This window comes from Aquarana catesbeiana, linkage group LG06 (genome assembly GCF_042186555.1).
Source record: "Aquarana catesbeiana isolate 2022-GZ linkage group LG06, ASM4218655v1, whole genome shotgun sequence".
In the NCBI taxonomy this organism is placed as follows: Eukaryota; Metazoa; Chordata; class Amphibia; order Anura; family Ranidae; genus Aquarana; species Aquarana catesbeiana.
In genome coordinates this window covers 29718406-29744492 of record NC_133329.1, presented here as the reverse complement: position 1 = coordinate 29744492, position 26087 = coordinate 29718406, and the positions used below count along the sequence as shown (strand labels likewise).

At 42.3% G+C, this 26087-nt stretch overlaps 1 protein-coding gene across 1 annotated transcript in view; it reads left to right on the top strand.

The window, feature by feature from the left end:
* The window catches only part of LOC141147928 (transmembrane protease serine 9-like), a 73520-nt gene extending 52351 nt beyond the window's left edge, over positions 1-21169 (top strand). Inside the window, exons 6-9 of the mRNA XM_073635087.1 lie at positions 4445-4644; positions 7146-7417; positions 16873-17030; positions 20738-21169. Of these exons, the coding sequence (XP_073491188.1) occupies positions 4445-4644; positions 7146-7417; positions 16873-17030; positions 20738-21169 (1062 nt within the window). The remainder of the gene's footprint in view (positions 1-4444; positions 4645-7145; positions 7418-16872; positions 17031-20737) is intronic.
* The last annotated feature ends 4918 nt before the right edge of the window (positions 21170-26087 follow it).

The window sequence follows — 26087 nt, the reverse complement described above, 5'->3', positions numbered from 1 at the left end:
ATGACTGCCAGATTGCTGTCCTTCTTGGGCACCCCCTCTGTCCGCGCTCATGTTACTGCCTTCATCGAGCTCAGTATCGTCATCAGAGCCTTCCAAACGCTGGGCATCCTCCTGGAGCATGTACCCAACACTGTGGTCAAACAGTTCGAGGGAATCCTCATGAGGACATGGTGGAGCTAGGGAAGGAGTCACTGATGACATTGAGCTGAGGGAAGAGGCCGCTGCTTTGCCAGACAAAGCACCCTGGGCATGGGTGAGAGAGGATGAGGAGGATGAGGACGGCTTGGTCATCCACTCGACCAAGTCTTCCGCATGTTGCGGCTCAACATGGCCAGCTGCCGAAAAAAAGGCCAAGCGTGTCCCATGGCCACGTGCTGATGAGGATGCACCGTCTCCACGACCAGCACTAGACACAGAGCCTGCTTGCCCTCTCTTATTGGCTTGTGACTGTCTGCCTCTCCTTCTTGGCCTTCCAGACATACTAATGGCCTGTAGCTGCACTAAGCTGGGATAGAACACCTGTAATTTTCTTCAAGTAGCTTTATATACTGTAACCAGACAAGCCTGCCTGTCAGTAGGAAGATAACAGGAACGGATCTAGCTGAACACTGTGAGCAGGACGCACTGTACTAAATGTAAATAGTCTAGCTGCCTGACCGTGGTACTAATAGGATCAAATAGAACACCTGTAATTTTCTTCAGGTAGCTTTATATACTGTAACCAGACAAGCCTGCCTGTCAGTAGGAAGATAACAGGAACGGATCTAGCTGAACACTGTGAGCAGGACGCACTGTACTAAATGTAAATAGTCTAGCTGCCTGACCGTGGTACTAATAGGATCAAATAGAACACCTGTAATTTTCTTCAGGTAGCTTTATATACTGTAACCAGACAAGCCTGCCTGTCAGTAGGAAGATAACAGGAACGGATCTAGCTGTACACTGTGAGCAGGACGCACTGTACTAAATGTAAATAGTCTAGCTGCCTGACCGTGGTACTAATAGGATCAAATAGAACACCTGTAATTTTCTTCAGGTAGCTTTATATACTGTAACCAGACAAGCCTGCCTGTCAGTAGGAAGATAACAGGAACGGATCTAGCTGAACACTGTGAGCAGGACACACTGTACTAAATGTAAATAGTCTAGCTGCCTGACCGTGGTACTAATAGGATCAAATAGAACACCTGTAATTTTCTTCAGGTAGCTTTATATACTGTAACCAGACAAGCCTGCCGGTCAGTAGGAATTTAACAGGAACGGATCTAGCTGAACACTGTGAGCAGGACGCACTGCACTAAATGTAAATAGCAGGAACGGATCTAGCTGAACACTGTGAGCAGGACGCACTGCACTAAATGTAAATAGTCTAGAAGATAACAGGAACGGATCTAGCTGAACACTGTGAGCAGGACGCACTGCATTAAATGTAAATAGTCTAGATAGAAGATAACAGGAACGGATCTAGCTAAACTGAATACAGTGTATATATATATATGCAACACCTGGGATGCATATATATACACAATACACTGTAAGTGCAGCTAACTGACTGACTGTTCTGCCTAATCTATCTAACTCAAATCAAATGACACTGTCTCTCTCTCTCTCTATCTCTCAGCACACCGGAACACACACTACACAGGGCCGCCGTGCAGGCGGCCTTATATAGTGTGGGGTGTGTACTAAATGCCCTGAGCCGTAATTGGCCAAAGCCACCCTGGCTTTGGCCAATTACAGCTCTCTCTACTGACAGCGCTGTGATTGGCCAAGCATGCGGGTCATAGTGCATGCTTGGCCAATCATCAGCCAGCAATGCACTGCGATGCCGCAGTGAATTATGGGCCGTGACGCGCCACACGAATTTAGCGCGAACGGCCCATAACGTTCGCAATTCGGCGAACGATCGAACAGCCGATGTTCGAGTCGAACATGGGTTCGACTCGAACACGAAGCTCATCCCTAGCGGCAAATTATGAAATCTTGAAATGCAACGCACAATTCTCTTCTTCTTTATAATGGGATAATAATTAAGCTGCTTTGCTGGTGATACTGATGGACTTATGCCTTTTATAATAGTGATATCAAGAATAATATTATTATGCTTATTTTTTTTTTTTTTTTGGTGCAAGTTACCACAACACCATTATCCTGTAGTTTTTAAGATCAAAGATATAACTATGTTGGTGTCCCTTGTTAATTTTACAAAATGTAACTGCCGACTCCCAAACTGTCATTTGAAGTAAAACACATAGCCAAGTATTATTCTACACAATTTTTTTATTGTGCATTAAAAAAAGAAAACAAATACAATTAGACATGCTATCTGCCAATAGAACTTAACCAAAAAGTGCATTCTATGCATCCAAAAATATAGAAAATATACCAAATCATTATTATTCAACCAAAAAATAAAATAAAAGCCTCATGCATGTGTCCTGCTTCTTAATACAGGGGGTCAACAATGCCAAGAGTTGGTGAAAGCAGGGGTCCGTCATCCGGAGATAATTCCGAAAATCATCCGGATTATTCTCCTGGAGCTCCCGCAGCAAAGGCATATGACATAACTGGTCACGATTAATAAAGAATCCAATTTTTGGTCCAAGAAATCCTCCTCCTCCTGTTCCTGGACTGAACTTGGGTCAAAGCAATAACTCCAAGGCCAATAATAAATCACACGTTATCTCCTCCGATTCCGCAACATGTCTGGTTGACGAACGGCCGTTCAGAAACAAACTGAAAAGCGTGAAATGCAAAGCGCGAATCAATACTCACCAAACTTCTACTAACACGAAATTAGCATAAGGAGCCCAAAGGGTGGCGCATGACAATTGAACGTCCTCTTTGTAGTCTTGTAGTACATCTAATACGTCACTACGTTCGTGTTTGTTGGCCGAGAATTCCTTGCCATTTGTATGCAAGACAAGTTCCTGGCCAACGCCCTTCGGAGAAAAGTCTGACGTTTTGTCTGCGGAATATCCGATCGTGTGTACCATCAAGGGCTACATGGGGAGATATACTAACAACAAAAGGAGGAGAGCTTTATAACTTTGACTTTGCATGAGGTGTTTAAACAATTTTTCAGGAGGTAAGTTAACCAGAAAGATTGGTCAAATATTGAATGAGCAAATGCCCAATAAGGATGGTGTCAAACAATATAAACCAACATGAAACAATGTTAAACCTCAGTGCAAGCTTGATGATGCAAGTAGCCCAGAGTGCTATACAATACACTGCTAACCTAACTATTGAAGCGCAGCTTCATTCCAGCATTGGGTAATCTGTATGGCTGTAAAAACACAATAGGGGAGGGAAAGAGAAGTGCAACATCTATAGTGTAGCATATAAAAGCAATATTTATTAAATAGTGATAATTGGAGCAATCATTGAAATGTAGTTCAGAATGATCAAAGAGCAGCCTCTGGGGAAGAAGCGGACAGGAAGGCCACCAGGAAGCCTTGGCCACCGGAAAGAGAGAGATGGAGCTGTGGGGACTGGGAGCCGCTGTCACTGTGGAGCCAATGCCGAAGATGGCACCAAAAGCCCAGGTGTAGAAGCTGCCTGGTGCCACTGGTTAACTGGAACTTGCTTCTTCTTCAGCCTGCTCTTTGGTTCCATCTTCGCTACTGGCTCCACAGTAAATAAATAATATACACTTATTTGGGTTATTTTCACCAAAGAAATGTAGCAAAATACATAAGAACAAATATTTATTTGCAATTTTTTTTAACAGAAGCTAATGTCGCGTACACACGAGCGGACTTTACGGCAGACTTTGCCCGGCGGACGGGATTTCGTCGGACAATTCGATCGTGTGTGGGCTCCAGCAGACTTTGTTTTCTCAAAAGTTGGTCGGACTTAGATTTGAAACATGTTTTAAATCAATCCGTCGAAATCGAGTCCAGTCGAAAAGTCCGCTCGTCTGTATGCTAGTTCGACGGACAAAAAGCCACGCTAGGGCAGCTATTGGCTACTGGCTATGAACTTCCTTGTTTTAGCCCGGTGTACGTCATCACGTACGAATTCGACGGACTTTGGTGGATTGTGTGTAGGCAAGTCCGTTCATTCGGAAAGTCCGTCATAAAGTCCGTCGAAAAGTCCGCCGAGCAAAGTCTGCTGTAAAAACCACTCGTGTGTACGCGGCATAAGAACAACGTGTTTTTTTTATTTTTCAAAATGTTCATTCTTTTTTAATTTATTTAGCAAAAAATAAAAACCCAGTGGTGATTAAATACCACCAAAAGAAAGCTCTATGTGTGTGAAAAAAATGATATAAATTTGGTTTGGGTACATTGTCGCATGGCTGCGCAGTTGTAATTCACAATGTGACAGCGCTGAAAGCTGAAAATTGGCCTGGGCAGAAACGGGGTCAAAGTGCCCGGTATTAAAGTGGTTAAGGTGAAAGATAAAAAAAAGAAATTGACTTAATTATTTTTCTTTGCTTATGTCAGCCCAAAAGGCTTTCGGTGCTGCAGATTCAGTGTGCGGTTCCCCCAAGGTGTCGAGTCGGATAGTTGGCGGTACGGATGCGTTGGATGGGGAGTGGCCCTGGCAGATCAGTCTGCAATATTCAGGATCACATAGATGTGGGGGCTCCCTGATCTCACCAGAGTGGGTTCTGACCGCAGCACATTGCATTATAAAGTGAGTATGACATATTACCTTTATAAATGAATTATTCCATAAAGCTCCAATAATTTGTTTTTTGGGTAAACATTTTCTAAAAAAATAATCATGGGTATGTTCTCTGATACCTTTTATAAAGTGTTTAAATATAAAACTATCAGGTATGTATCATTGATCATCACCACTATTCTTGTGGTCACATGTGGTAGTGTATTCCCTACCTTGGCAGCAGGTGTTAGTTATCTCCTGCTGCAACCTTCTCTCCTGTAGAATTCGGCGTGGCTGCTAGTCCCTACCGATGCTTGAGAAACACATTCCTCTGATACAAGTGTGTTACGGCCCTACATCCTCCTGAAGAAGCAGGCCCTCCTGTGAAACGCGTTGATATGAATGGATATGAATATTATCCTATGGGATTTTATCTAACTCTGGATTTACAATGGCTCTGTTTGTATTCCTGGGGTGTGTCTCTGGGCAACGATGATAGCTATATGTGGATTCATGTTGTGAACTATTTTGAGAGTATCATCTAGTTTGTTTGTTTCCTGAAAAATGTGATCTCAATGAGAATTTTAGCATTTTTTATTTTTTTTTAATTCTTTTTGTGTTTAATATACAAAACAACAATACCAAATAAAAAGAAAAAAAAGAAAAGCAGGGGAAAAATAAAACACAGCATGTTCGAGATATATATAGTTATATTAGTGATATATATCTCACTAATACATGTAAGATAATTAACAAACTACGGTATGTAAATTCAGCCCCATATGTCAATACATAAAATCAAGCCATATATCAAAGCAAAACAAAAAAGAAAAAGAAAAGATCTCCAGTAATTTTAAAATTGTTGTCGTGGGTACAATAAAAATTTTTTAACCACTTCAATACCAGGCACTTAGACACCTTCCCGCCCAGGCCAATTTTCAGCTTTCAGAGCTGTCAATATTTGAATGATAATTGTGCAGTCATACAACACTGAACCCAAACAAATTTGTCATCATTTGTTCCCACAAATAGAGCTTTCTTTTGGTGGTATTTAATCACCTCTGTGATTTTTATTTTTTGCGCAACAATTAAAAAAAGACCGAAAATTTTGAAAAAAAACCAAGCTTTTCTTTGTTTCTGTTAAATTTTTTCGTAAATAAGTACGTTTTCGACTTCAATGATGGGCACTAATATGGCTGCACTGATGGGCACCGATGAGGTGGCACCAATGAGGTGGCACTGATGGGCACTGATGATGGGAACTGATAAGCAGCACTGATGGGCACTGATAGGTGGCACTGGTATGCGACACTGATGGGCACTCATAGGTGGCACTGATGGGCACTCATAGGCGGCACTGATGGGTTCTTATGGGTGGCACTGATAGGTGGCACAGATGGGCACTGATGGGCACTGATAGGTGGGCACTGAAAGGTGGCACTGATGGACACTGATAGGTGGCATTTCTGGGCATCACTTAATTATTTTTTACATAATGGTGCCAGTCAGTGCCCATATGTGGGCACTGATTGGCAAAGATTTGGCATTAATTTGCACATGTGGATGGCCATGGGGGATGTATCTGGCCATCCACATGTGATGTGATTCCTGGCGGCTTCCCTGGATGGTCCAGTGTGGGCATCCGAGGGGGGCTGTGCTGATAAACAATCAGCACAGACCCCCCCTGTCAAGAGAGCCGCCAATCGACTCTCCTCTACTCTGTCAGACGCGAGTGAGGAAAAGCCGATCACCAACTCTTCCTGTTTACATCATGATCAGCTGTGATTGGACACGGCTGATCACGTGGTAAAGAGCCTCCGTTCTTTACCGAGATCGGTGTAGAGGTGTGTCAGACTGACACACCGCACCACCGATCACCACGATGCATGCCCCCACGGGCGCACGGCGGCTGTTATCCTGCAGGACGTCATATGACGCCCAGTCAGGATAACTGAACCACCGCCCCGGCTGTCTATAGGTTGTTGTGCTAAGAATTTACTATTTGAACTATTTGGAGCGCCTGAAAAGTTTTTTGCTCCTTTATTGTTTCATTGGTGTAGAGATGTGGTTCAATTCATATTTAGGCTGGAAAACCCTTCTAGGTTATATTTCTGCCTAACACTAAATGTACTCCTTCCTCTGGGTTAAATGAAACCAGCATCATTCAACCTAGCACCTCTGAGCCTAGGTTGTCAAGGACCTACCTCCAGCCTGTGACTGAGCAGTGAAGGAGAGTCAGCACAGTGATAGGCTCCTCTTTCTGCCACTATGCTCTCTCCTCCTATCAGCATGCTCCATGACAGCACATTTGAAGTTGCACTTGTGTACATGCAATGGCACAAAGAGATCACTGTGAGTTAGCATTACAATGAACTCTAATGACCCTACATACATTCATAACATTGGGCTAGTGTACATACAGGCCATTCATTAAAAAAAAATAATTATAAGTAGGTTGTTTCTCATTCATTAGAATATGAAGTTCATTGAAAGTGATGTTATACATTTTCTGTACTGTTTTCTTTCTACAGTCCTATCCAGGAATCAAATTATAAAGTGTATTTGGGCCTGTACAGGCTGGGTGTGATTGACTCTCAAACAGTTGTTGCCAATGTAAGGGATATCATCATCCATCCTAATTATAAAGACACTGGAGACATCGGGGACATCGCCCTGGTACGGCTGGCCACACCTGTCACCTATACTCAGTACATAATGCCGATCTGTCTGCCATCTTCCACCACCACCTTCCTGTGTGGCACGGAGTGCTGGGTGACCGGATGGGGTACAACATCGTATGGAGGTGAGTTTATACAATTATATTTAAAAGTGGTTTCACTCATTTTTCCCACTAAGAATCCAAACATGTCACTTACAACCAATACATTGTGCCCATTGGGGATTGGTGAATCTGCCCAGATTGAGCACATTGGGGGTTCAACTAAATCTCTTTAAAATTCACAAACATGGAATAAGGAGACCTCCAGATCCTGATCCCTCTCCTACTCATTCACCAAAAAAAATGTCAATAAGAAAAAGAAACACAGTTTTTTCACAATTCCTTTATTAAAAATAAATAAATAAATAAAAAAACAATGTCCCCCGATGTAAATCCACCCTCAATCATGATGCCTGCCGCACTGCCGGTCCCAAAAGAAGAAAAAAGCTCCGCCACAGGGAAGGCTAACCGCCGAATGCCTGCACCGCAGGATGACAGTTCCTAAATAGGTAAGGGGCAGGGCCACCAGGTGATGTCATTTAACCACTTCTCGCCTGGCCTATAGCAGAATGACGGCTGGGCGGTGGTTCAGTTATCCTGACTGGGCGTCATATGAGGTCCTTCAGGATAACAGCTGCCACGCGCCCCGTGGGGGCGCACATCGCGGCGATCGGTGGTGTGGTGTGTCAGTCTGGCTCTTTACCATGTGATCAGCCGTGTCCAATCACGGCTGATCACGATGTAAACAGGAAGAGCCAGTGATCGGCTTTTTTCCCTCACTCGCGTCTGACAGACGCGAGTGAGGAATTGCTATTCCTGTGCCCTGATTGGGCAAAACATTGCCCAATCAGGGCTTAGAATGCACTGTAGAGCACGCAGTGCATTGTGGGGTGCTCAGCGGGGCGAACATCCCGTTGAGCGCCCTACAAATTTGGGTTTTCACCGAATGGGCGAACAGGCGATGTTCAAGCCGAACTTTTGCTTGGCCCGAACCGTTTGCCCAACACTATTCTGCACTGAAGAAGGATCTCCAGGAAGTCAAAGTACTTCATCAAGAATGATTGAACCACCAGGTTGAAGAAAAGTGCAAGACAAGGTATCTATCTGTTTTTGTTTTTTGCCAGGAGAAAAGCAGCCAGCAGGTTGTTGCCTTTGTCACACATGTCCTTGCCTGGCTGAAGATAGTGTGAGGTCATCCATCCCAGCTCTGGCCCGGTGTGGCTCTTGTCAATCACGGAAAATATTTTTAACCCCTTTAGAAACTGCTACAGTACTTTCTTCAAATGTCCTGGAGGAGTTCAATGAAAGACTCCAGGATGTTAATGAATAAATCCTACTACATAAGTCCCACCCACACAACCTGTGAAGCTATAAGATGGTTGCTTGATTGATTTCTGTACATGCCAATTACAATTTCACATCTTATCTCATTTCAAGTAAATATACAGGATCTCACAAAAGTGAGTACACCCCTCACATTTTTCTAAATATTTTATCATATCTTTTCATGTGACAACACTGAAGAAATGACACTTTGCTACAATGTAAAGTAGTGAGTGAGGGAACCATGAATGCCAACAAGTACTGTGACATACTGAAGCAGAGCATGATCCCCTCCCTTCGGAGACTGGGCCGCAGGGCAGTATTCCAACATGATAACCACCCCAAACACACCTCCAAGATGCCTGCTAAAAAAGCTGAAGGTAAAGATGATGGACTGTAAAAAAAGGTGATTGTCTGCGCTTTTCAATAAAAAAAGCAGCCAGCAAAGTTTGTTGATAACCAAACATAAAAGTCCAAAAAGTCTATGTAAGCGGGGCTGAAATGATGTTTATATTGTGAGTCCAATATAAAGGTAGAGATGTTCTGATCACCAATTAAAGTGCATAGATGTGAAAGCACTCAACACCACGCGGTAAAGTAACCTGCTTACCAGAGGACAAAGAAAGTTAGGAAAGGCAGTATGCAGATAACAATCACACCCAATAAAACTTCTCCAGGGATTCACATCCAAAAAAAATGTATATTTATCATTCAGTGGGTGAATATTAATGAGAGGAATTTTGTGCTGCCCAAAATTCCTCTCATTAATATTCACCCACTGAATGATAAATATTGTACCTTGCAAATACTGTACAGTGGTGGACATTATTTTCTCTCCCTTCCGATGGACCACTATACAGACATAAAGCAGCATTGCTGATCAGTTTGCTGAGAGCCTGCATGTTTTTGGATGTGAATCCCTGGAGAAGTTTTATTGGGTGTGATTGTTATCTGCATACTGCCTTTCCAAACCTTGAAGATGCATGGTGGAGGCTGACTGGCTGGATGAGCCGTGGGTTTAAATACACGCCTAACTTTCTTTGTCCTCTGGTAAGCAGATTACTTTACCACGTGGTGTTGAGTGCTTTCACATCTATGCACTTTAATTGGTGATCCGAACATCTCTCCCTTTATATTGGACTCACAATATAAACATAATTTCAGCGCCGCTTTCAAAGATGATGGACTGGCCAAGCATGTCTCCAGACCTGAACTCTATTGAGCATCTGTGGGGCATCCTCAAATGGAAGGTGGAGGAGCGCAAGGTCTCTAACATCCACCAGCTCTGTGATGTGGTCATGGGGGAGTGGAAGAGGACTCCAGTGACAACCTGTGAAGCTCTGGTGAACTCCATGCCCAAGAGGGTTAAGGCAGTGCTGGAAAATAATGGTGACCACACAAAATATTGACACTTTGGGCCCAATTTTCACTTAGGGGTGTACTCACTTTTGTTGCCAGCAGTTTAGACATTAATGGCTGTGTGTTGAGTTATTTTGAGGGGACAGCAAATTTACACTGTTATACAAGCTGTACACTCACTACTTTACATTGTAGCAAAGTGTCATTTCTTCAGTGTTGTCACATGAAACGAAAGAATAAAATATTTACAAAAATGTGAGGGGTGTACTTACTTTTGTGAGATACTGTATATACGGTATAAATGTTTGTATACAAACAGCAAGCCTGCACCTTCTGTGTATCACTCACAGAGCTATGATAAAGCTTAAAATAAAAAATAGATATTTGGCGCTCACAGTGATTAGTCACAGCAGAAGCCGATCTGGGGGGATACAATCCATTACTTCCCCTAGTAAAACCAGCACACACAGTACACAAAAACACTGGTCAGGCACACATTTAACCCTTAGACCGCCCTAGATGTTTCAACCCTTCCCAGCCAGTGTCATTAGTACAGTCACAGTGCATACTTTTAGCACTGATCACTGTATTAGTGTCACTGGTATCAGTGATCGCCGCCATTACTAGTATTAAAATAAATAAATAAATAAAAATCTCATAGTTTGTGGATACTATAACTTTTGTGCAAACCAATCAATATAAGCTTATTGTGATTTTTTTTTACCAAAATATAAAGCAGAAAGTAAAAATATTGTTTTTTTTTTTTTTAAATTGTTGGCCTTTTTCTTGTTTTTAATGTTAAAAAAAAAGAAATTGCAGAGGTGATCAAATACCACCAAAAGAAAGTGTAAGGGTGGCTAGATGGTACCATAGGATGCGGCACCTCATCCCCAAAATAATCAAAAGACTAATGGATATATGGACAGGGGATTATAACGGTGCTAGGGTCAGAAGGTATAAAGGAGAAATACACGAAAAAGAGAGGTGTAAAAGACAAAAAATTACAAAGTTTATTGATAATAATACATGGGTAGAAAATTACACTTAAAGCACTTAACATTTAAAATAAGTACGTATACTGTATGTGACCCAAAGAATGATGAGGTAGGCCAGATGGAGATGGCCGTCGAGTGGGGAGGGCTCGATTTCCTACATGTTTCGCCAAGACATTGGCTTCTTCAGGGAACAAGAGCTCAAAAACTGAATATGTAAAACAGTTCTGTATATGGGATATAGAAAACATCATGTAAGCAAAATTGTTTATCGGTACAGTACTTGGTATACACAAAAAAGAGTTAATATTGTGGCTAGACAGTCATGCGACCCACAGGTCCCACTGAACTCCGGTGACGCAAACGTACCTGGGACGTCGGCGCCAAAGGGGGGGGCGCACGGAGGCGTCACCGCGGGGGAGCAAGCAGGCCGCGCCGTATAATGTGCCTGCAGGGGGCATACAGTAGACCTGGCGATGGAATGTATTAACAGTATATGAATAATTATACACTTTTACATACGAGAGACTAGAAATAAAACAATTACGCATAAATCGCATTAGGCTAAAGAGATATATAAAAATATATATATGGATCAGTGTATCTGTATCTCTAGGAAAGGTATAAACTTACGTCTTTCTTTAAAAACGGTAGAATGGAGTGGACACTAAGTGCCTGTGGATAGGTGCACACACACAGCAAGGTAGTCGCCAAGGTAAACGAGATCAGCAATCAGTTGAAAAAGGGCCTAAATAAAGGAGTGGATTGCTTTAGGGGTAATACTGGTGATCACTCTGAACTTCAGGAAAGTCAAAGAGGTACTTACTTAGTAAAGTGAACTGTCAAATAGAAATCTCATGTTGGTGCAGTCACATACATGAAATGCTTAGCTTGAAGATTATAAATCGATTTTTTGAAAAGGGCAGTAATCACAAAATGTCCTACAGAGAGTAGATGTGAAAGAAAGAGAAATTGGAACAATTGGATTTTGTTGAGCAAAGACAGGACTGCTGAGAAGACAGAGAGCATATTACCTAGTCCGCCATATAGCAGACAATGTTGCTCAAGGGGATCGATGCTGACCGAAAAAGTGAATGACAAGTCCAGAGTGACTCCTGTAAAAGATGTTTAGGAGCATGGTAAGTGATACACTAGGGAAAAAGTTGTTGTTAAATGCCATAAAGGAAAGAGATTACCTTATTGCTGTGTGCAGAGCGAGTGCAGGCACGTCCCTCGTCCAACAAGGAACTGAGGGACTGGCCGGTTACTTGTATACCCCCCACACCTGATCAGATGCTGATCAGGTGTGCGGACGCCAAGTGTGGGGCATCCGCGCCTGCGCACAGTGCGATGCCACGGAACTACACGTTCCATCATGCACCGCGCGCGCATGCTCAGAACAGGCGGACCGTGGGGCGAATGGGAGAGCGAGACGCCACGGAATGGGAGGTACCAAGGCGCCACCCCCTCCCATCAGCCGATGGGAAGCGAAGGACCAGAGAGTCTGAGACCGACGCGGACACCCTGGGCAGACTGAGATCTGCCCTGGGCGTCCATACAGGCATAAACAGCGCTGGCAGTGCAACTCCCAAGAGGGAAGCCAGCGCCGCGACCACCTGCCCCCCCCCCCCCCTCCACAAAAGGCCCAGAGAGGCCAGAAAACAGATGCGATCCAGCAGTGGGGCACAACAAGCGCATGAAGGATAGTGGGCGGAGACACAGGATGGGGGGGCAAGGTCTATACTAGCCCGACAATCCACAGGGGTCACTGGGGATATCAGGAAGTGCCTGTGTGTCAGCACACAATGTCCAGCCACAAAGTGCATAACATGCATAGAGAACCACCGGGTCCTGATTGTACAGTCAAACATGTAATAAGAGAAGAAAAAGAAGGCAATACTCATATGACATAGGCTTACATAAAGAAACATATGGGTCAGAAAATGATGTTGGTACGATATCGAGGGAACTTTACATATCTATGAGTACAAACAGGCATTTATGAATTAAACAAAGATTGCAAAATCAAATAAAGAATGTTAGTGAGAAGGGAATACATTCATAACAGATAACAGTGTCATAGTGGTGTGAGATATCTTAGAAGGAGCTATAAAAGAAACCACAAATGGAGCCATGGCAAAAGAATGAAAGGCAAGAAAGACTAGAAAACCAGAGAAGGGGAAAGGGGACAAGGGAAGGGGATACAGGATACTGGGGAAGAAGGAACAGATACGAGGAAAAGGAGGATGGAAGCTATAAGCGACGCTGACTGAGGGGTGGGCATAGAGGAAAGGTATTAAAGAAAGCTCTATTTGTGGGGAAAAATTACATGCATTTTATTTGGGTACAGCGTTGTATATCCTTGCAATTGTCAGTTAAAGTAACGCGGTGCCGTTTTGCAAAAAATGGCCTGGTCAGGAAGGGGGGTCAATTTTCCAGAGGTTAAGTGGTTAAAGGTGACCTGCCTATGTATAGTCTTGTAAAGAATGTCTTGGTAATTTACTTATTTTTTATGTTTCACTCAAAAAAAAGTTAAAAAAACAAATTTCTTCATCAGTTTAGGCCAACGTGTATTCTTCTACATATTTTTGGTAAAAAATAAATAAATCGCAATAAGTGGGTATTGATTGGTTTGCATAAAAGTTATTGCGTGATAGATTTATGATTTTTTTTTTTTTACTAGTAATGGTGGTGATCTGTGATTTTTAGCGGGACTGCGACATTGCGACGAACAGATCGGACACTTTTGACAGACCTTTGGGACCATTGACAGCATTCAGAGCTAAAAAATGGACTGATTACTGTGTAAATGTCACTGGCAGGGAAGGGGTGAACACTAGGGGGCGATCAAGGGGTTAAATATGTTCCCTGTGTGTGTTTCTAACTTTGGGGGAATGGAACTGACTGGAGGAGGAGACATATCGCTGTTCCTAATCACTAGGAACAGCAGATCTGTCTCTCCTCCACTGTCAGAATGGGAATCTGTGTGTTTACATACACACATCCTCGTTCTGGCTCTCGTGTCCGCTATCGCGGGTGGCCGGCAGACATCGGCTGGTCGGCAGACATCGGCTGGTCGGCAAGTGGTTAAATTACATGCTTTGAAGAATATTCTAACTCCTTCACGCCAAATTAACACATACTGTATGTGCGGCCCCACTGCACTGGGCTCTTTTCTGTGGGGGCGCATATATATATGCATATCTCCCCTTGTGCTAGGAGCACACCGCACAGAACGCTCCCAGTACAGAGGCCGGGGGCTCATCGAGAACCCCGGCTCCCGTACTAATTATCAGGACCTGGATCTCCCGATTCCAGGTCACCTGATCGCTGTGAAAGCCTCTCATTGGTCACTGTGAAGCCCACCCCTGTGTTTTTTTCTTTATGTGAATGGAGAGGAAAGATACATTGTATCTTTCTCTTTCCTTTGAGAAAGAAAAAAAAAGTGTTTGTAAAAAAAAGTATAAATAAATAATAAAAAAATAACAGAAAGAAAAAAAGAAAATACCCAGATCAAGGTTTGATCTAGGTCAGTGCCAAGGTTAGTGTTTGGGTCAAGTAAGGGCCAAAGGTCAGGGTCAGTATATTTTGGGCAGGATTTTTTTTTTTTTTTAATTAGTATCAGTGTCAATCAGTGTCAATCAATGTCAGGGTGTTTTAGGTAGGACAGAAAAAAAAAGCAAAACATGCACTATTGCTTCTGGGCTGTACTGCGGGTACAAACATCAAATAACATACACATACAGTATGTGGTATCGCTGCGATCGTCAGAAGCAGGACAATTTATTTTGGGTTGTTCTTTGGTGGTAGGTTATGGTAGTAACAAGAAATATACAGCTACATTTAAAAAAAAAAAAGGACACTATTAACCTCACCTCACACAGATATTTTCCAGCTCACAGGACTACAATCTAAGTGCCATCAGACTGAGAAAAAATAATACTAGAGTCAGTCAACTATGCCGTTAATGCATTACAAACCAAAACAGCTGTCACCACATGTTTTATTGGAAGCACAAACCATCCAAAATAACCACTTTACCAAGACTTACCATTAAAGTGCCCATCAGTGATGCTAATCAGTGCCCAACAGTGCCACCTATCAGTGCCCATCAGTACTGCTAATCAGTGCCCACCAGTGTTACTGATCATTGCCCATCAGTACTGCTAATCAGTGCCCACCAGTGCTACCCATCAGTGCCCATCAGTGCCAACTATTAATGCCCATCAGTGTCGCCTATCAGAGCCACCTCTCATTGCCCTTCAGTGCTGCCTATCAGTGCCCATCAGGGCTGCTTATCAGTGCCACCTCCCAATGCCCTTCAGTGCCACCTATCAGTGTCCATCAGTGCCACCTATCGTGCCCATCCATGCCACTTATCAGTGCAGCCTCATCAGTGCCTCCTGATCAGTGCCCACCAATTCCACCTCATCAGTGCCCATCAGCGCCAACTATCAGTGCCCTCTAGTGCCACCTCATCAGTGCCTATTGGTGCAGCCCATCAGTGCAGCCTATCAGTGCCCATTAGTGCAGCCTATCAGTGCCCATCAGTGAAGGAGAAAAATTACTTATTTGCAAAATGTTATAACAAACTATGAAAATGTTTTTTTTTTTCAAAATTATCAATATTTTTTGTTTAGCAAAAAAATACAAATTCCAAGGGTGATTAATTACCCCCAAAAGAAAGCACTATTTGTGTGAAAAAAATGATAACAATTTCATTTGGGTACAGTGTTGCATAACCAGTGCAAGTGGGTGTCACAGGTGAGGTGGTTGGCAGACCACTCATGTTGGTGAATCATTCCTGCCAGGTTAGCTATGCCAGGTATGGCTGCCTAAAGTGTCTACAAGTCCTGGACTGAAGAAGGACCTCTTGGAAGCCATGGTACTTCGTGATGAACCACTGCACAACCAGACTGAGGACACGTGCAAGGCAAGGTGCCTGTCTGATTTATTTTTTTTGCCAGGGGAAGGGTGGTCAGCAGGTTGGTGCCTTTGTCACATATGACCTTGCCTGGCTGTAGATGATGTGAGGTCAGCTGCGTCTCCCACCCACACAATTTGACATCTAAAGTATGGGTTGTCAAGTGAGAATCATTTATGCCGTGTACACACGACTGGACTTTTCGACAGCAAAGGTCCGACGGAACGAATCCGACGGACAATTCAATCGTGTGTGGGCTTCATCGGACCTTTGCTGTCGAAAAATCAGATGGACTAGAACGAAATAGACTTGAGTCCGGTCAAAAAATTCATTCGTCTGTATGCTAGTCCGACGGACGAACAACAACGCAAGGGTAGCTATTGTCTACTGGCTATGAACTTCCTTATTCTAGTCCGGTTGTACGTCATCATGTACGAATCAGTCGGACTTTGGTGTGATCGTGTGTAAGCAAGTCCGTTTCGTCGGAACTCATTTGAAAGTCCGTTAAAAAGTCCTTCAGAGTTCAGTCCGTCGAAAATCCGCTCATGTGTAGGCGACTTTAGAGCAGTAGTCATCAACCCTGTCCTCAGGGCCCACTAACAGACCAGGTTTTATGTATTACCTTGGGGAAATGAAGACTAGAATACTGCAATCACTGAGCAGCAAATGATATCACATGTGATGAATTTTAGTTATCTTGCAAACCTGGCCTGTTAGTGGGCCCTGAGGACAGGGTTGATGACCACTGAATTAGAGTTCTTAATGCTCAAATGATCCCTGTAACTGCCAATTCCAATTACAACATTGTTACACTACAGAAGCCTTGCTGGTTCTTATGACAAATTTTCCTAGATTTCAGCATTAAAGGTGATCTATCTATGTATAGCCTTGCTAAGAATGATTTTCTTATTATCTTCTTCTTTTCTATCTTTCATCACCAGGGAGTCCACCTTTAAACGGGATCCTCCAGGAGGTCATGACTCCTCTAATAGACCACATTACATGTCAAAGAATGTATTGCAATGGGGGAAGTAATGAAAACATCCAGTATGAAAAGATTTGTGCCGGCTACATGGATGGGGAAAAAGATTCCTGCCAGGTAGGTGACACCAAGAACATTCCAGCATGGCTCACTTAGATCTGACCAAAATGTTATTTTTTGAATTAGTGTAACACTACCCCCACAGGAGCCACCGGTAATTTGGGTCCTCTGCTCTTGTCTAGCCCTATGTGAGTCCGCACACTCCCTGACACCACCAGTATACCTTTCTGTAAACCTCAGCAGGCACACAAGAATTAGACTCTATTGGCAGGTTAAGCTCATAAAAACAAAGTACATGGGCACATTAACCGCTTCATCCCTGGAAGATTTTACCCCCTTCCTGACCAGAGCACTTTTTACAATTTGGCACTGCGCCGCTTTAACTGACAATTACGCGGTCGTGCGATACTGTACTCAAACAACATTTGAGTCCTTTTTTTCCCACAAAAAGAGCTTTCTTTTGGTGGTATTTGATCACCTCTGCGGTTTTTATTTTTTGCGCTATAAACAAAAAAAGAGCGACAATTTTGAAAAAAAAAAAACAATATGTTTTACTTTTTTCTATAATATAGATCCACAATTTAACAAAAAAAAAACAAAACACGTTTCTTCATCAGTTTAGGCCAATATGTATTCTTCTACATATTTTTGGTTAAAAAAAAAAAAAAAACGTGCAAAAGTTTGTGCAAAAGTTATAGCGTCTACAAAATAGGGGATAAATTAATGGACTTTTTATTATTATTTTTTTTTTTTACTAGTAATGGCGGCGATCTGTGATTTTTATTGGGATTGTGACAGACAGATCGGACACTTTTGACACATTTTTGGGACCATTGACATTTATACAGCGTTCAGAGCTATAAAAATGAACTGATTACTGTGTAAATGTCACTGGCAGGGAAAGGGGTTAACACTAGGGGGCAATCAAGGGGTTATATGTGTTCCCTCGTTAGTGTTTCTAACTGTATGAGGGTGGGAATGACTGGGGGAGGAGACATATCGTCATTCCTACTTAGTAGGAACAAACAATATGTCTCCTCTCCCCTCACAGAACAGGGATTTGCTGGCGCTCGTGCACACGATTGCAGGTAGGTGGCACCAATCGCGCCTACCGGCCACGCGCATCAGGACCCGCGCCGTGCAGCGGGTACAAAACGAATGCCAGTGTCATTTATACAGTACTTGTAGCTCTGATCGCTGTATAAATGACAATGGTCCCAAAATAGTGTCAAAAGTGTCCGATGTGTCCGCCATAATGTTGCAGTACCGATAAAAATCGCAGATCGGCGTTAGAATCACTCGCTGGGTAACACAGTTAACCCCTTGATCGCCCCCTAGTGTTAACCCCTTCCCTGCCAGTGACATTTATACAGTAATCAGTGCATTTTTATAGCACTGATCGCTGTATAAATGTGAATGGTCCAAAAAATGTGTCAAAAGTGTCCGATGTGTCCGCCATAATGTCATAGTCACAATTAAAAAAAAAAAAACTGATCGCCGCCATTACTAATAAAATAAATTTAATAATAAAAAGACCATAAATCTATCTCCTATTTTGTAGACGCTATAACTTTTGCGCAAAGCAATCAATAAACGCTTATTGCAATTTTTTTACCAAAAGTATGTAGAAGAATACATATCGGCCTAATCTGAGGAAAAAATTTGATTTTTTATATATTTTTTGGGGATATTTATTATAGCAAAAAGTAAAAAATATTGCTTTTCTTTTCCAAATTGTCGCTCTTTTTTTGTTTATAGCGCAAAAAATAAAAACCGCAGAGGTGATCAAATACCACTAAAAGAAAGCTCTATTTGTGGGAAAAAAGAACGTCAATTTTGTTTGGGTACAGCGTCGCACGACAGCGCAATTGTCAGTTAAAGCAACGCAGTGCAGAATCGCAAAAAATGCTCTGGTCAGGAAGGGGGTAAATCCTTCCGGGGCTGAAGTGGTTAAACGATCGATCGATCTATATATAGTGCTTCCAAAAAAAATTCCTCAGTGACTTGTGATAGTCCTTCAAAATTAAACTCTTGGTGACTTTTCACATGTGCCCCCACCCCCCGTGTGATTGCGCCTCAGGGGGTACGACCGCATAGTTAAGTTTGGTCAGACAAGCAGTAGAACCGTCATTGGGCTCAGGGTTAATGGACTCTGTGTATCCTCAGGCGCTTCCGGACAGTTGTCCCTGGATCATATATATAAAAAAGTAGGTGTGTGATAACGTTTTAACTCCAAATTTATTGTATAAAATATGTCAATGTACTCACATGCTGTAGGTGCTACCAGCGCACCACTCTATATATAGCGTGAACAAAAACGAATCTCCCAATCCAGGAGGCAAAGGTTCCGTGTCTCTAGCAGCCATGTTTAGAGATCAGCGTCTCAGCTGACTCCTCCACCGTCCTAGCCCCTCCCCTATGCGTATTCGACACACGGGCTTATCACGTGTCTTCATCAGGGGGATTTTAGCCATCTTGTTGTTTATGTGCTACACGTCTCCACTGTTACCAATCAGCAGAGACACAGTGTTATTAAAACTTAAAGGGAGAACCATGTTAATAGGACTCCCTTTAAGTGCTAATAACACTGTGTCTCCACTGTTTGGTAACAGTGGAGACATGTAGCACATCCACAACAAAATGGCGTGGATCGGTGCGATCTTGAACCACAGAAAAGTGGCCTCCAGACCATTATAAATTCTAGCACTACTAGATGTCCAATAGAATCCCCCTGATGAAGACACGTGATAAGCCCTGTGTTGAATACGCATAGGGGAGGGAACAGAACGGTGGAGGAGTCAGCTGAGATGCTGATCTCTGAACACAGCTGCTAGAGACATGGAACCTTTGCCTCCTGGATTGGGAGATTCGTTTTTGTTCAAGCTATTCGTAAATTCATACATTCGTAAATTCGTACATTCGTACATTCGTAAATTAGAAAATTTGTAAATTTGGAAATCCGAAAATCTGAAAATTTGAAAATCTGAAATAATAACTAGCTAATAAATTATAGGCATTGGCTATTCCTTTCAAATTTGGCTGTTAGTGAACATGACGAATACGAATGTATCCGAAGTTACGAATTATCCAAAATAACGAGCGCCGCATCTAAACAAATGGAATGGAACAAATTAATAAGAAATAGTAATAATAATAAACGTTTTTATTATTATTGTTGTTATCTATTATTATTAATTCATTACGTTCAATTTGTTTAGATACGGATTTGTTATTTCGGATAATTCGTAACTTCGGATAAATTTGTATTCGTTACGTTTACTATCAGCCAAATTTGAAAGGAAATTCCAATACCTATAATTTAATAGTTAGTAATAGTTAACTTATTATTAGTTAGTTATTATTTCAGATTTCCAAATTTTCGAATGTACGAATTTAAGAATTTAGGAATGTACGAATTTAGGAATGTACGAATTTAGGAATGTACGAATTTAGGAATGTACGAATTTAGGAATTTTTGAATTTACGAATATTCGGAAAAATTTGTTAAACGGTTTTTGTTAACTCGGATATTTCCTTGTATGTACTCAATTTGTCAATCTTTGTTATATTTAAAAAATAATTAAAAACATTTGAAGAGAAAATAAATGATAGAAGCTGATTGGTTGACATGCACAACTCTTGCTGATTCTGCCCCGCTTTTAATAGATTCCCATTCTACATGCTTAGTTTTTAAACATGTTATTGAATTATTCTAAACAGATGGATGTTAGTGCAGCTGATGATTATTTATCAATATCTTACAGGGTGACTCAGGAGGACCTCTGGTGTGTAAGGTCCAGGGCGTATGGTACCAGGTTGGAATTGTGAGCTGGGGAGAAGGCTGTGCATATCCCAACTTTCCCGGAGTGTACACGCTAGTGACAGCCTACCAAACCTGGATCAGCACCTACCTGAACGTTACATTCAAGGATGTAGCAAATATCCCTAAACCAACAATGACATGTGGAGGAAACTTCATCAACACAGAGCACACCAGCTCCACAACACAAGGAAGAAGTACTGCCTGCACGACCACCAATGTTCCTGTTCCAACAAGTGAAGTAAGCACTGCCACTACCAACACCAAGGTTCCTGAGCCAAAAACTACATCTGAAGGAAGCTCCATCACATCCAGCCTTTCACACCATCGCTGGATGATCCTGGTCACAACTATTCTTCTGCTCACATTAATCTAACCAAATACTGCCATCTTATCTGAACTAGACAATTGATTTACTAATAGAGATGAGCCCTCACTTGGATCCAAACACGTTGTTTGATTGTGCATTTTTCCTAAAGCCAAACTTTTAGCTCGCTTGACAGGAACCCTTAATGTTGAAAAACAATAGCATTTTTTTCTCTAACAATACTATATATGACAGCTTCCTCTGTTAATGCTTGTTAAGGAAACAGTGGGCGGTGGTACCCACTGGGTTCCTAGCAAGCAGTGACAACACCCAGTCCCATTCATCTGTTGGCCAGAAATCTCTGGCCATGTAAACAATGGGGCACGGATAGCACTGACATACTGTAACTGAACACAAAAATGGGCACGAGGCAATATTTGGTCAATAATATCATTGGATATACCCCCCCCCCATTATTTGTTTACGTTTAACAGCAGAGACCTGGATGTGCTATAAGCGGCGAATGTAGTGACAGAATCCACCAATTAGTAGGCATCACTCTTGATTGATGAGGATCTGCATCACTGGATGGATGGTGGATTTACATCATAGCACTTTTTTTAATAAACTTTAGTCTTTATTTACACTGTACACTTTTTTTGGAAAGAGTAGGGGCACTATTTACCTCATTCACATAGGGGAGGGCAGTATCCTGGACCGCCCTTTTTTTCAAAATTGACTTACAGATTCCGATAAGCCCCAAGCTCACAGACCCCCCCCCCACAACTACCAGGTCAGATTTGTGGAAAAAAAGGGCCTTATTCTCATCAACATCCTTAGGAAGGTGCATGCCCACTTATCCCCATTTCCTTTCCTGCTAAGCTACATGCTACATGATTTTTTTTCTTGATTTTTGCATGAGGTCCCCCTTAAAATTCCTGAGCTAGGTAAAAAATTCACTTTACAAAGTGAGCATGCTCTGTTCCTTTAATCAAAATATGCATATACTTAAACAAACTAAATAAAGTGAGTGAGTAATGAAACCATATGCCGTAAAATATAATCAGCCCACAAGTCTTCAAATATCTTCAGTATTTGCATCCAGCATCCAAATGAGCTCTTAAAACATTTTCTAAACTAGGCATGTGCACTGACAAAAAATGTATTTGTTTTCAAATTTTCCAATTTCCAAAATTTTGAATTTCGAATTTCCGAATTCCGAATTTTCGAAATTTCAAATTTTCGAAATTTCAAATTTCCGGATTCTGAATTTCCGAAAATCCGAATTTCCGAAATTTGAGAAATTGGAAAATTCGGAAATTCGAAATATTCGGAAATGTAAAAATTCGGAAATTTCAAAATGTCAAAATTTGTTAAAAAATGAATTCGGAACTAAACGAATTGCACATGTCAATTCTCTCCACCATCCCGGTGTACTATAATAGTGAGCCTGCTCACCCTGGAAATAGAGCACACTGGGGAGGTGAAGAGGATTGTCATATTTTGATTGATTGTCCTTATTATTGCTGTATGAGCGCCAAATATCTATTTTTTATTTTAAGCTTTATCATAGCTCTGTGAGTGATACACAGATGTTGCAGGCTTGCTGTTTGTATACAAACATTTATACTGTATATACAGTATCTCACAAAAGTGAGTACACCTCTCTCTCTCTCTCTCTCTCTCTCTCTCTCTCTCTGTATATATATATATATATATATATATATATACATATTATGTATATGAAATACACATTGTTATAAATAAATGTAAGCATATATTTTAAAATGTATTGACACATTGACAGTTGCAGGGTGTCATAGTTACATAGTTACATAGTAGGTGAGGTTGAAAAAAGACACAAGTCCATCAAGTCCAACCTATGTGTGTGATTATGTGTCAGTATTACATATCCCTGTATATTGCGGTCATTCAGGTGATTATCTAATAGTTTCTTGAAGCTATCAATGCTCCCCGCTGAGACCACCGCCTGTGGAAGGGAATTCCACATCCTTGCCGCTCTTACAGTAAAGAACCCTCTACGTAGTTTAAGGTTAAACCTCTTTTCTTCTAATTGTAATGAGTGGCCACGAGTCTTATTAAACTCTCTTCTGCAAAAAAGTTTTATCCCTATTGCGGGGTCACCAGTACAGTATTTGTAAATTGAAATCATATCCCCTCTCAAGCGTCTCTTCTCCAGAGAGAATAATTTCAGTGCTCGCAACCTTTCCTCATAACTAAGATCCTCCAGACCCTTTATTAGCTTTGTTGCCCTTCTTTGTACTCGCTCCATTTCCAGTACGTCCCTCCTGAGGACTGGTGCCCAGAACTGGACAGCATACTCCAGGTGCGGGCGGACCAGAGTCTTGTAGAGCGGGAGAATTATCGTTTTATCTCTGCAGTTGATCCCCCTTTTAATGCATGCCAATATTCTGTTTGCTTTATTAGCAGCAGCTTGGCATTGCATGCCATTGCTGAGCCTATCATCCACTAGGACCCCCAGGTCCTTTTCCATCCTAGATTCCCCCAGAGGTTCTCCCCCCAGTGTATAGATTGCATTCATATTTTTGCCACCCAAATGCATTATTTTACATTTTTCTACATTGAACCTCATTTGCCATGTAGTCGCCCACCCCATTAATTTGTTCAGGTCTTTTTGCAAGGTTTCCACATCCTGCGGAGAAGTTATTGCCCTGCTTAGCTTAGTATCGTCTGCAAATACAGAGATTGAACTGTTTATCCCATCCTCCAGGTCATTTATGAACAAATTAAATAGGATTGGTCCCAGCACAGAACCCTGGGGAACCCCACTACCCACCCCTGACCATTCTGAGTACTCCCCATTTATCACCACCCTCTGAACACGCCCTTGTAGCCAGTTTTCAATCCATGTACTCACCCTATGGTCCATGCCAACGGACCCTATTTTGTACAGTAAACGTTTATGGGGAACTGTGTCAAATGCTTTTGCAAAATCCAGATACACCACGTCTACGGGCCTTCCTTTATCTAGATGGCAACTCACCTCCTCATAGAAGGTTAATAGATTGGTTTGGCAAGAACGATTCTTCATGAATCCATGCTGATTACTGCTAATGATATCATTCTTATTACTAAAATCTTGTATATAGTCCCTTATCATCCCCTCCAAGAGTTTACATACTATTGATGTTAGGCTAATTGGTCTGTAATTCCCAGGGATGTTTTTTGGGCCCTTTTTAAATATTGGTGCTACATTGGCTTTTCTCCAATCAGCTGGTACCATTCCAGTCAATAGACTGTCTGTAAAAATTAGGAACAACGGTCTGGCAATCACCTGACTGAGTTCCCTAAGTACCCTCGGATGCAAGCCATCTGGTCCCGGTGATTTATTAATGTTGAGTTTCTCAAGTCTAATTTTAATTCCGTCCTCTGTTAACCATGTAGGTGCTTCCTGTGTTGTGTCATGAGGATAAACACTGCAGTTTTGGTTACTGAAGCCCCCCGATTCACTCGTGAAGACTGAGGAGAAGAATAAATTCAATACCTTTGCCATCTCCCCATCCTTTGTAACCAGATGTCCTTCCTCATTCTTTATGGGGCCAATATGGTCTGTCCTCCCTTTTTTACTGTTTACATACTTAAAGAATTTCTTGGGATTTTTTTTGCTCTCCTCCGCTATGTGTCTTTCATGTTCTATCTTAGCCATCCTAATTGCACCCTTACATTTCTTATTGCATTCTTTATAAATTCTGAATGCTGTGGATGATCCCTCAACCTTGTATTTTTTGAAGGCCTTCTCCTTTGCTTTTATATGCATTTTTACATTGGAGTTAAGCCATCCAGGATGTTTGTTCGCTCTTTTAAATTTATTACCCAATGGGATACATTGGCTAATGCCCTTATTTAATATGCTCTTAAAGCAAACCCATCTCTCCTCCGTATTCTTTGTTCCTAATATTTTATCCCAATTTATGCCTTTTAGCAAGGTTTGTAGTTTAGGGAAGTTGGCTCTTTTGAAATTCAGTGTCTTTGTGTTCCCTTCATGTCTCCTATTTGTGTGATTTATACTGAAACTAATTGACCTGTGATCGCTGTTACCTAAATTGCCCCGTATTTCCACATCTGTTATCAGGTCTGTATTGTTGGTAATCAGTAGATCTAGTAATGTTTTATTTCTAGTTGGTGCGTCTACTATCTGACCCATAAAATTGTCCTGCAAGACACTAAGGAACTGGCGAGCCTTAAATGAATGCGCGGTTCCCTCCGCCCAGTCTATGTCTGGATAATTAAAATCCCCCATTATGATAACACTTCCCATCCTTGCTGCTAATCCAATTTGTGATAGGAGATCCGTCTCCACTTCCTCCCTCAGGTTAGGGGGCCTATAGCATACTCCCAGTATTATTTTCCCCTTAGCTTCATCCCTTTGGAGCTCTACCCATAAAGATTCCACCTCCTCCCTCCCTGTCAGTAGAGCAGTGGACGGTGTCAGTAGAGCAGTGGATGGTGTCAGTAGAGCAGTGGATGGTGTCAGTAGGGCAGTGGACGGTGTCAGTAGAGCAGTGGACGGTGTCAGTAGGGCAGTGGATGGTGTCAGTAGAGCAGTGGACGGTGTCAGTAGAGCAGTGGATGGTGTCAGTAGAGCAGTGGATGGTGTCAGTAGAGCAGTGGATGGTGTCAGTAGGGCAGTGGACGGTGTCAGTAGAGCAGTGGACGGTGTCAGTAGGGCAGTGGACGGTGTCAGTAGAGCAGTGGACGGTGTCAGTAGGGCAGTGGACGGTGTCAGTAGGGCAGTGGACGGTGTCAGTAGAGCAGTGGACGGTGTCAGTAGGGCAGTGGACGGTGTCAGTAGAGCAGTGGACGGTGTCAGTAGAGCAGTGGACGGTGTCAGTAGGGCAGTGGACGGTGTCAGTAGAGCAGTGGACGGTGTCAGTAGGGCAGTGGACGGTGTCAGTAGAGCAGTGGACGGTGTCAGTAGGGCAGTGGACGATGTCAGTAGGGCAGT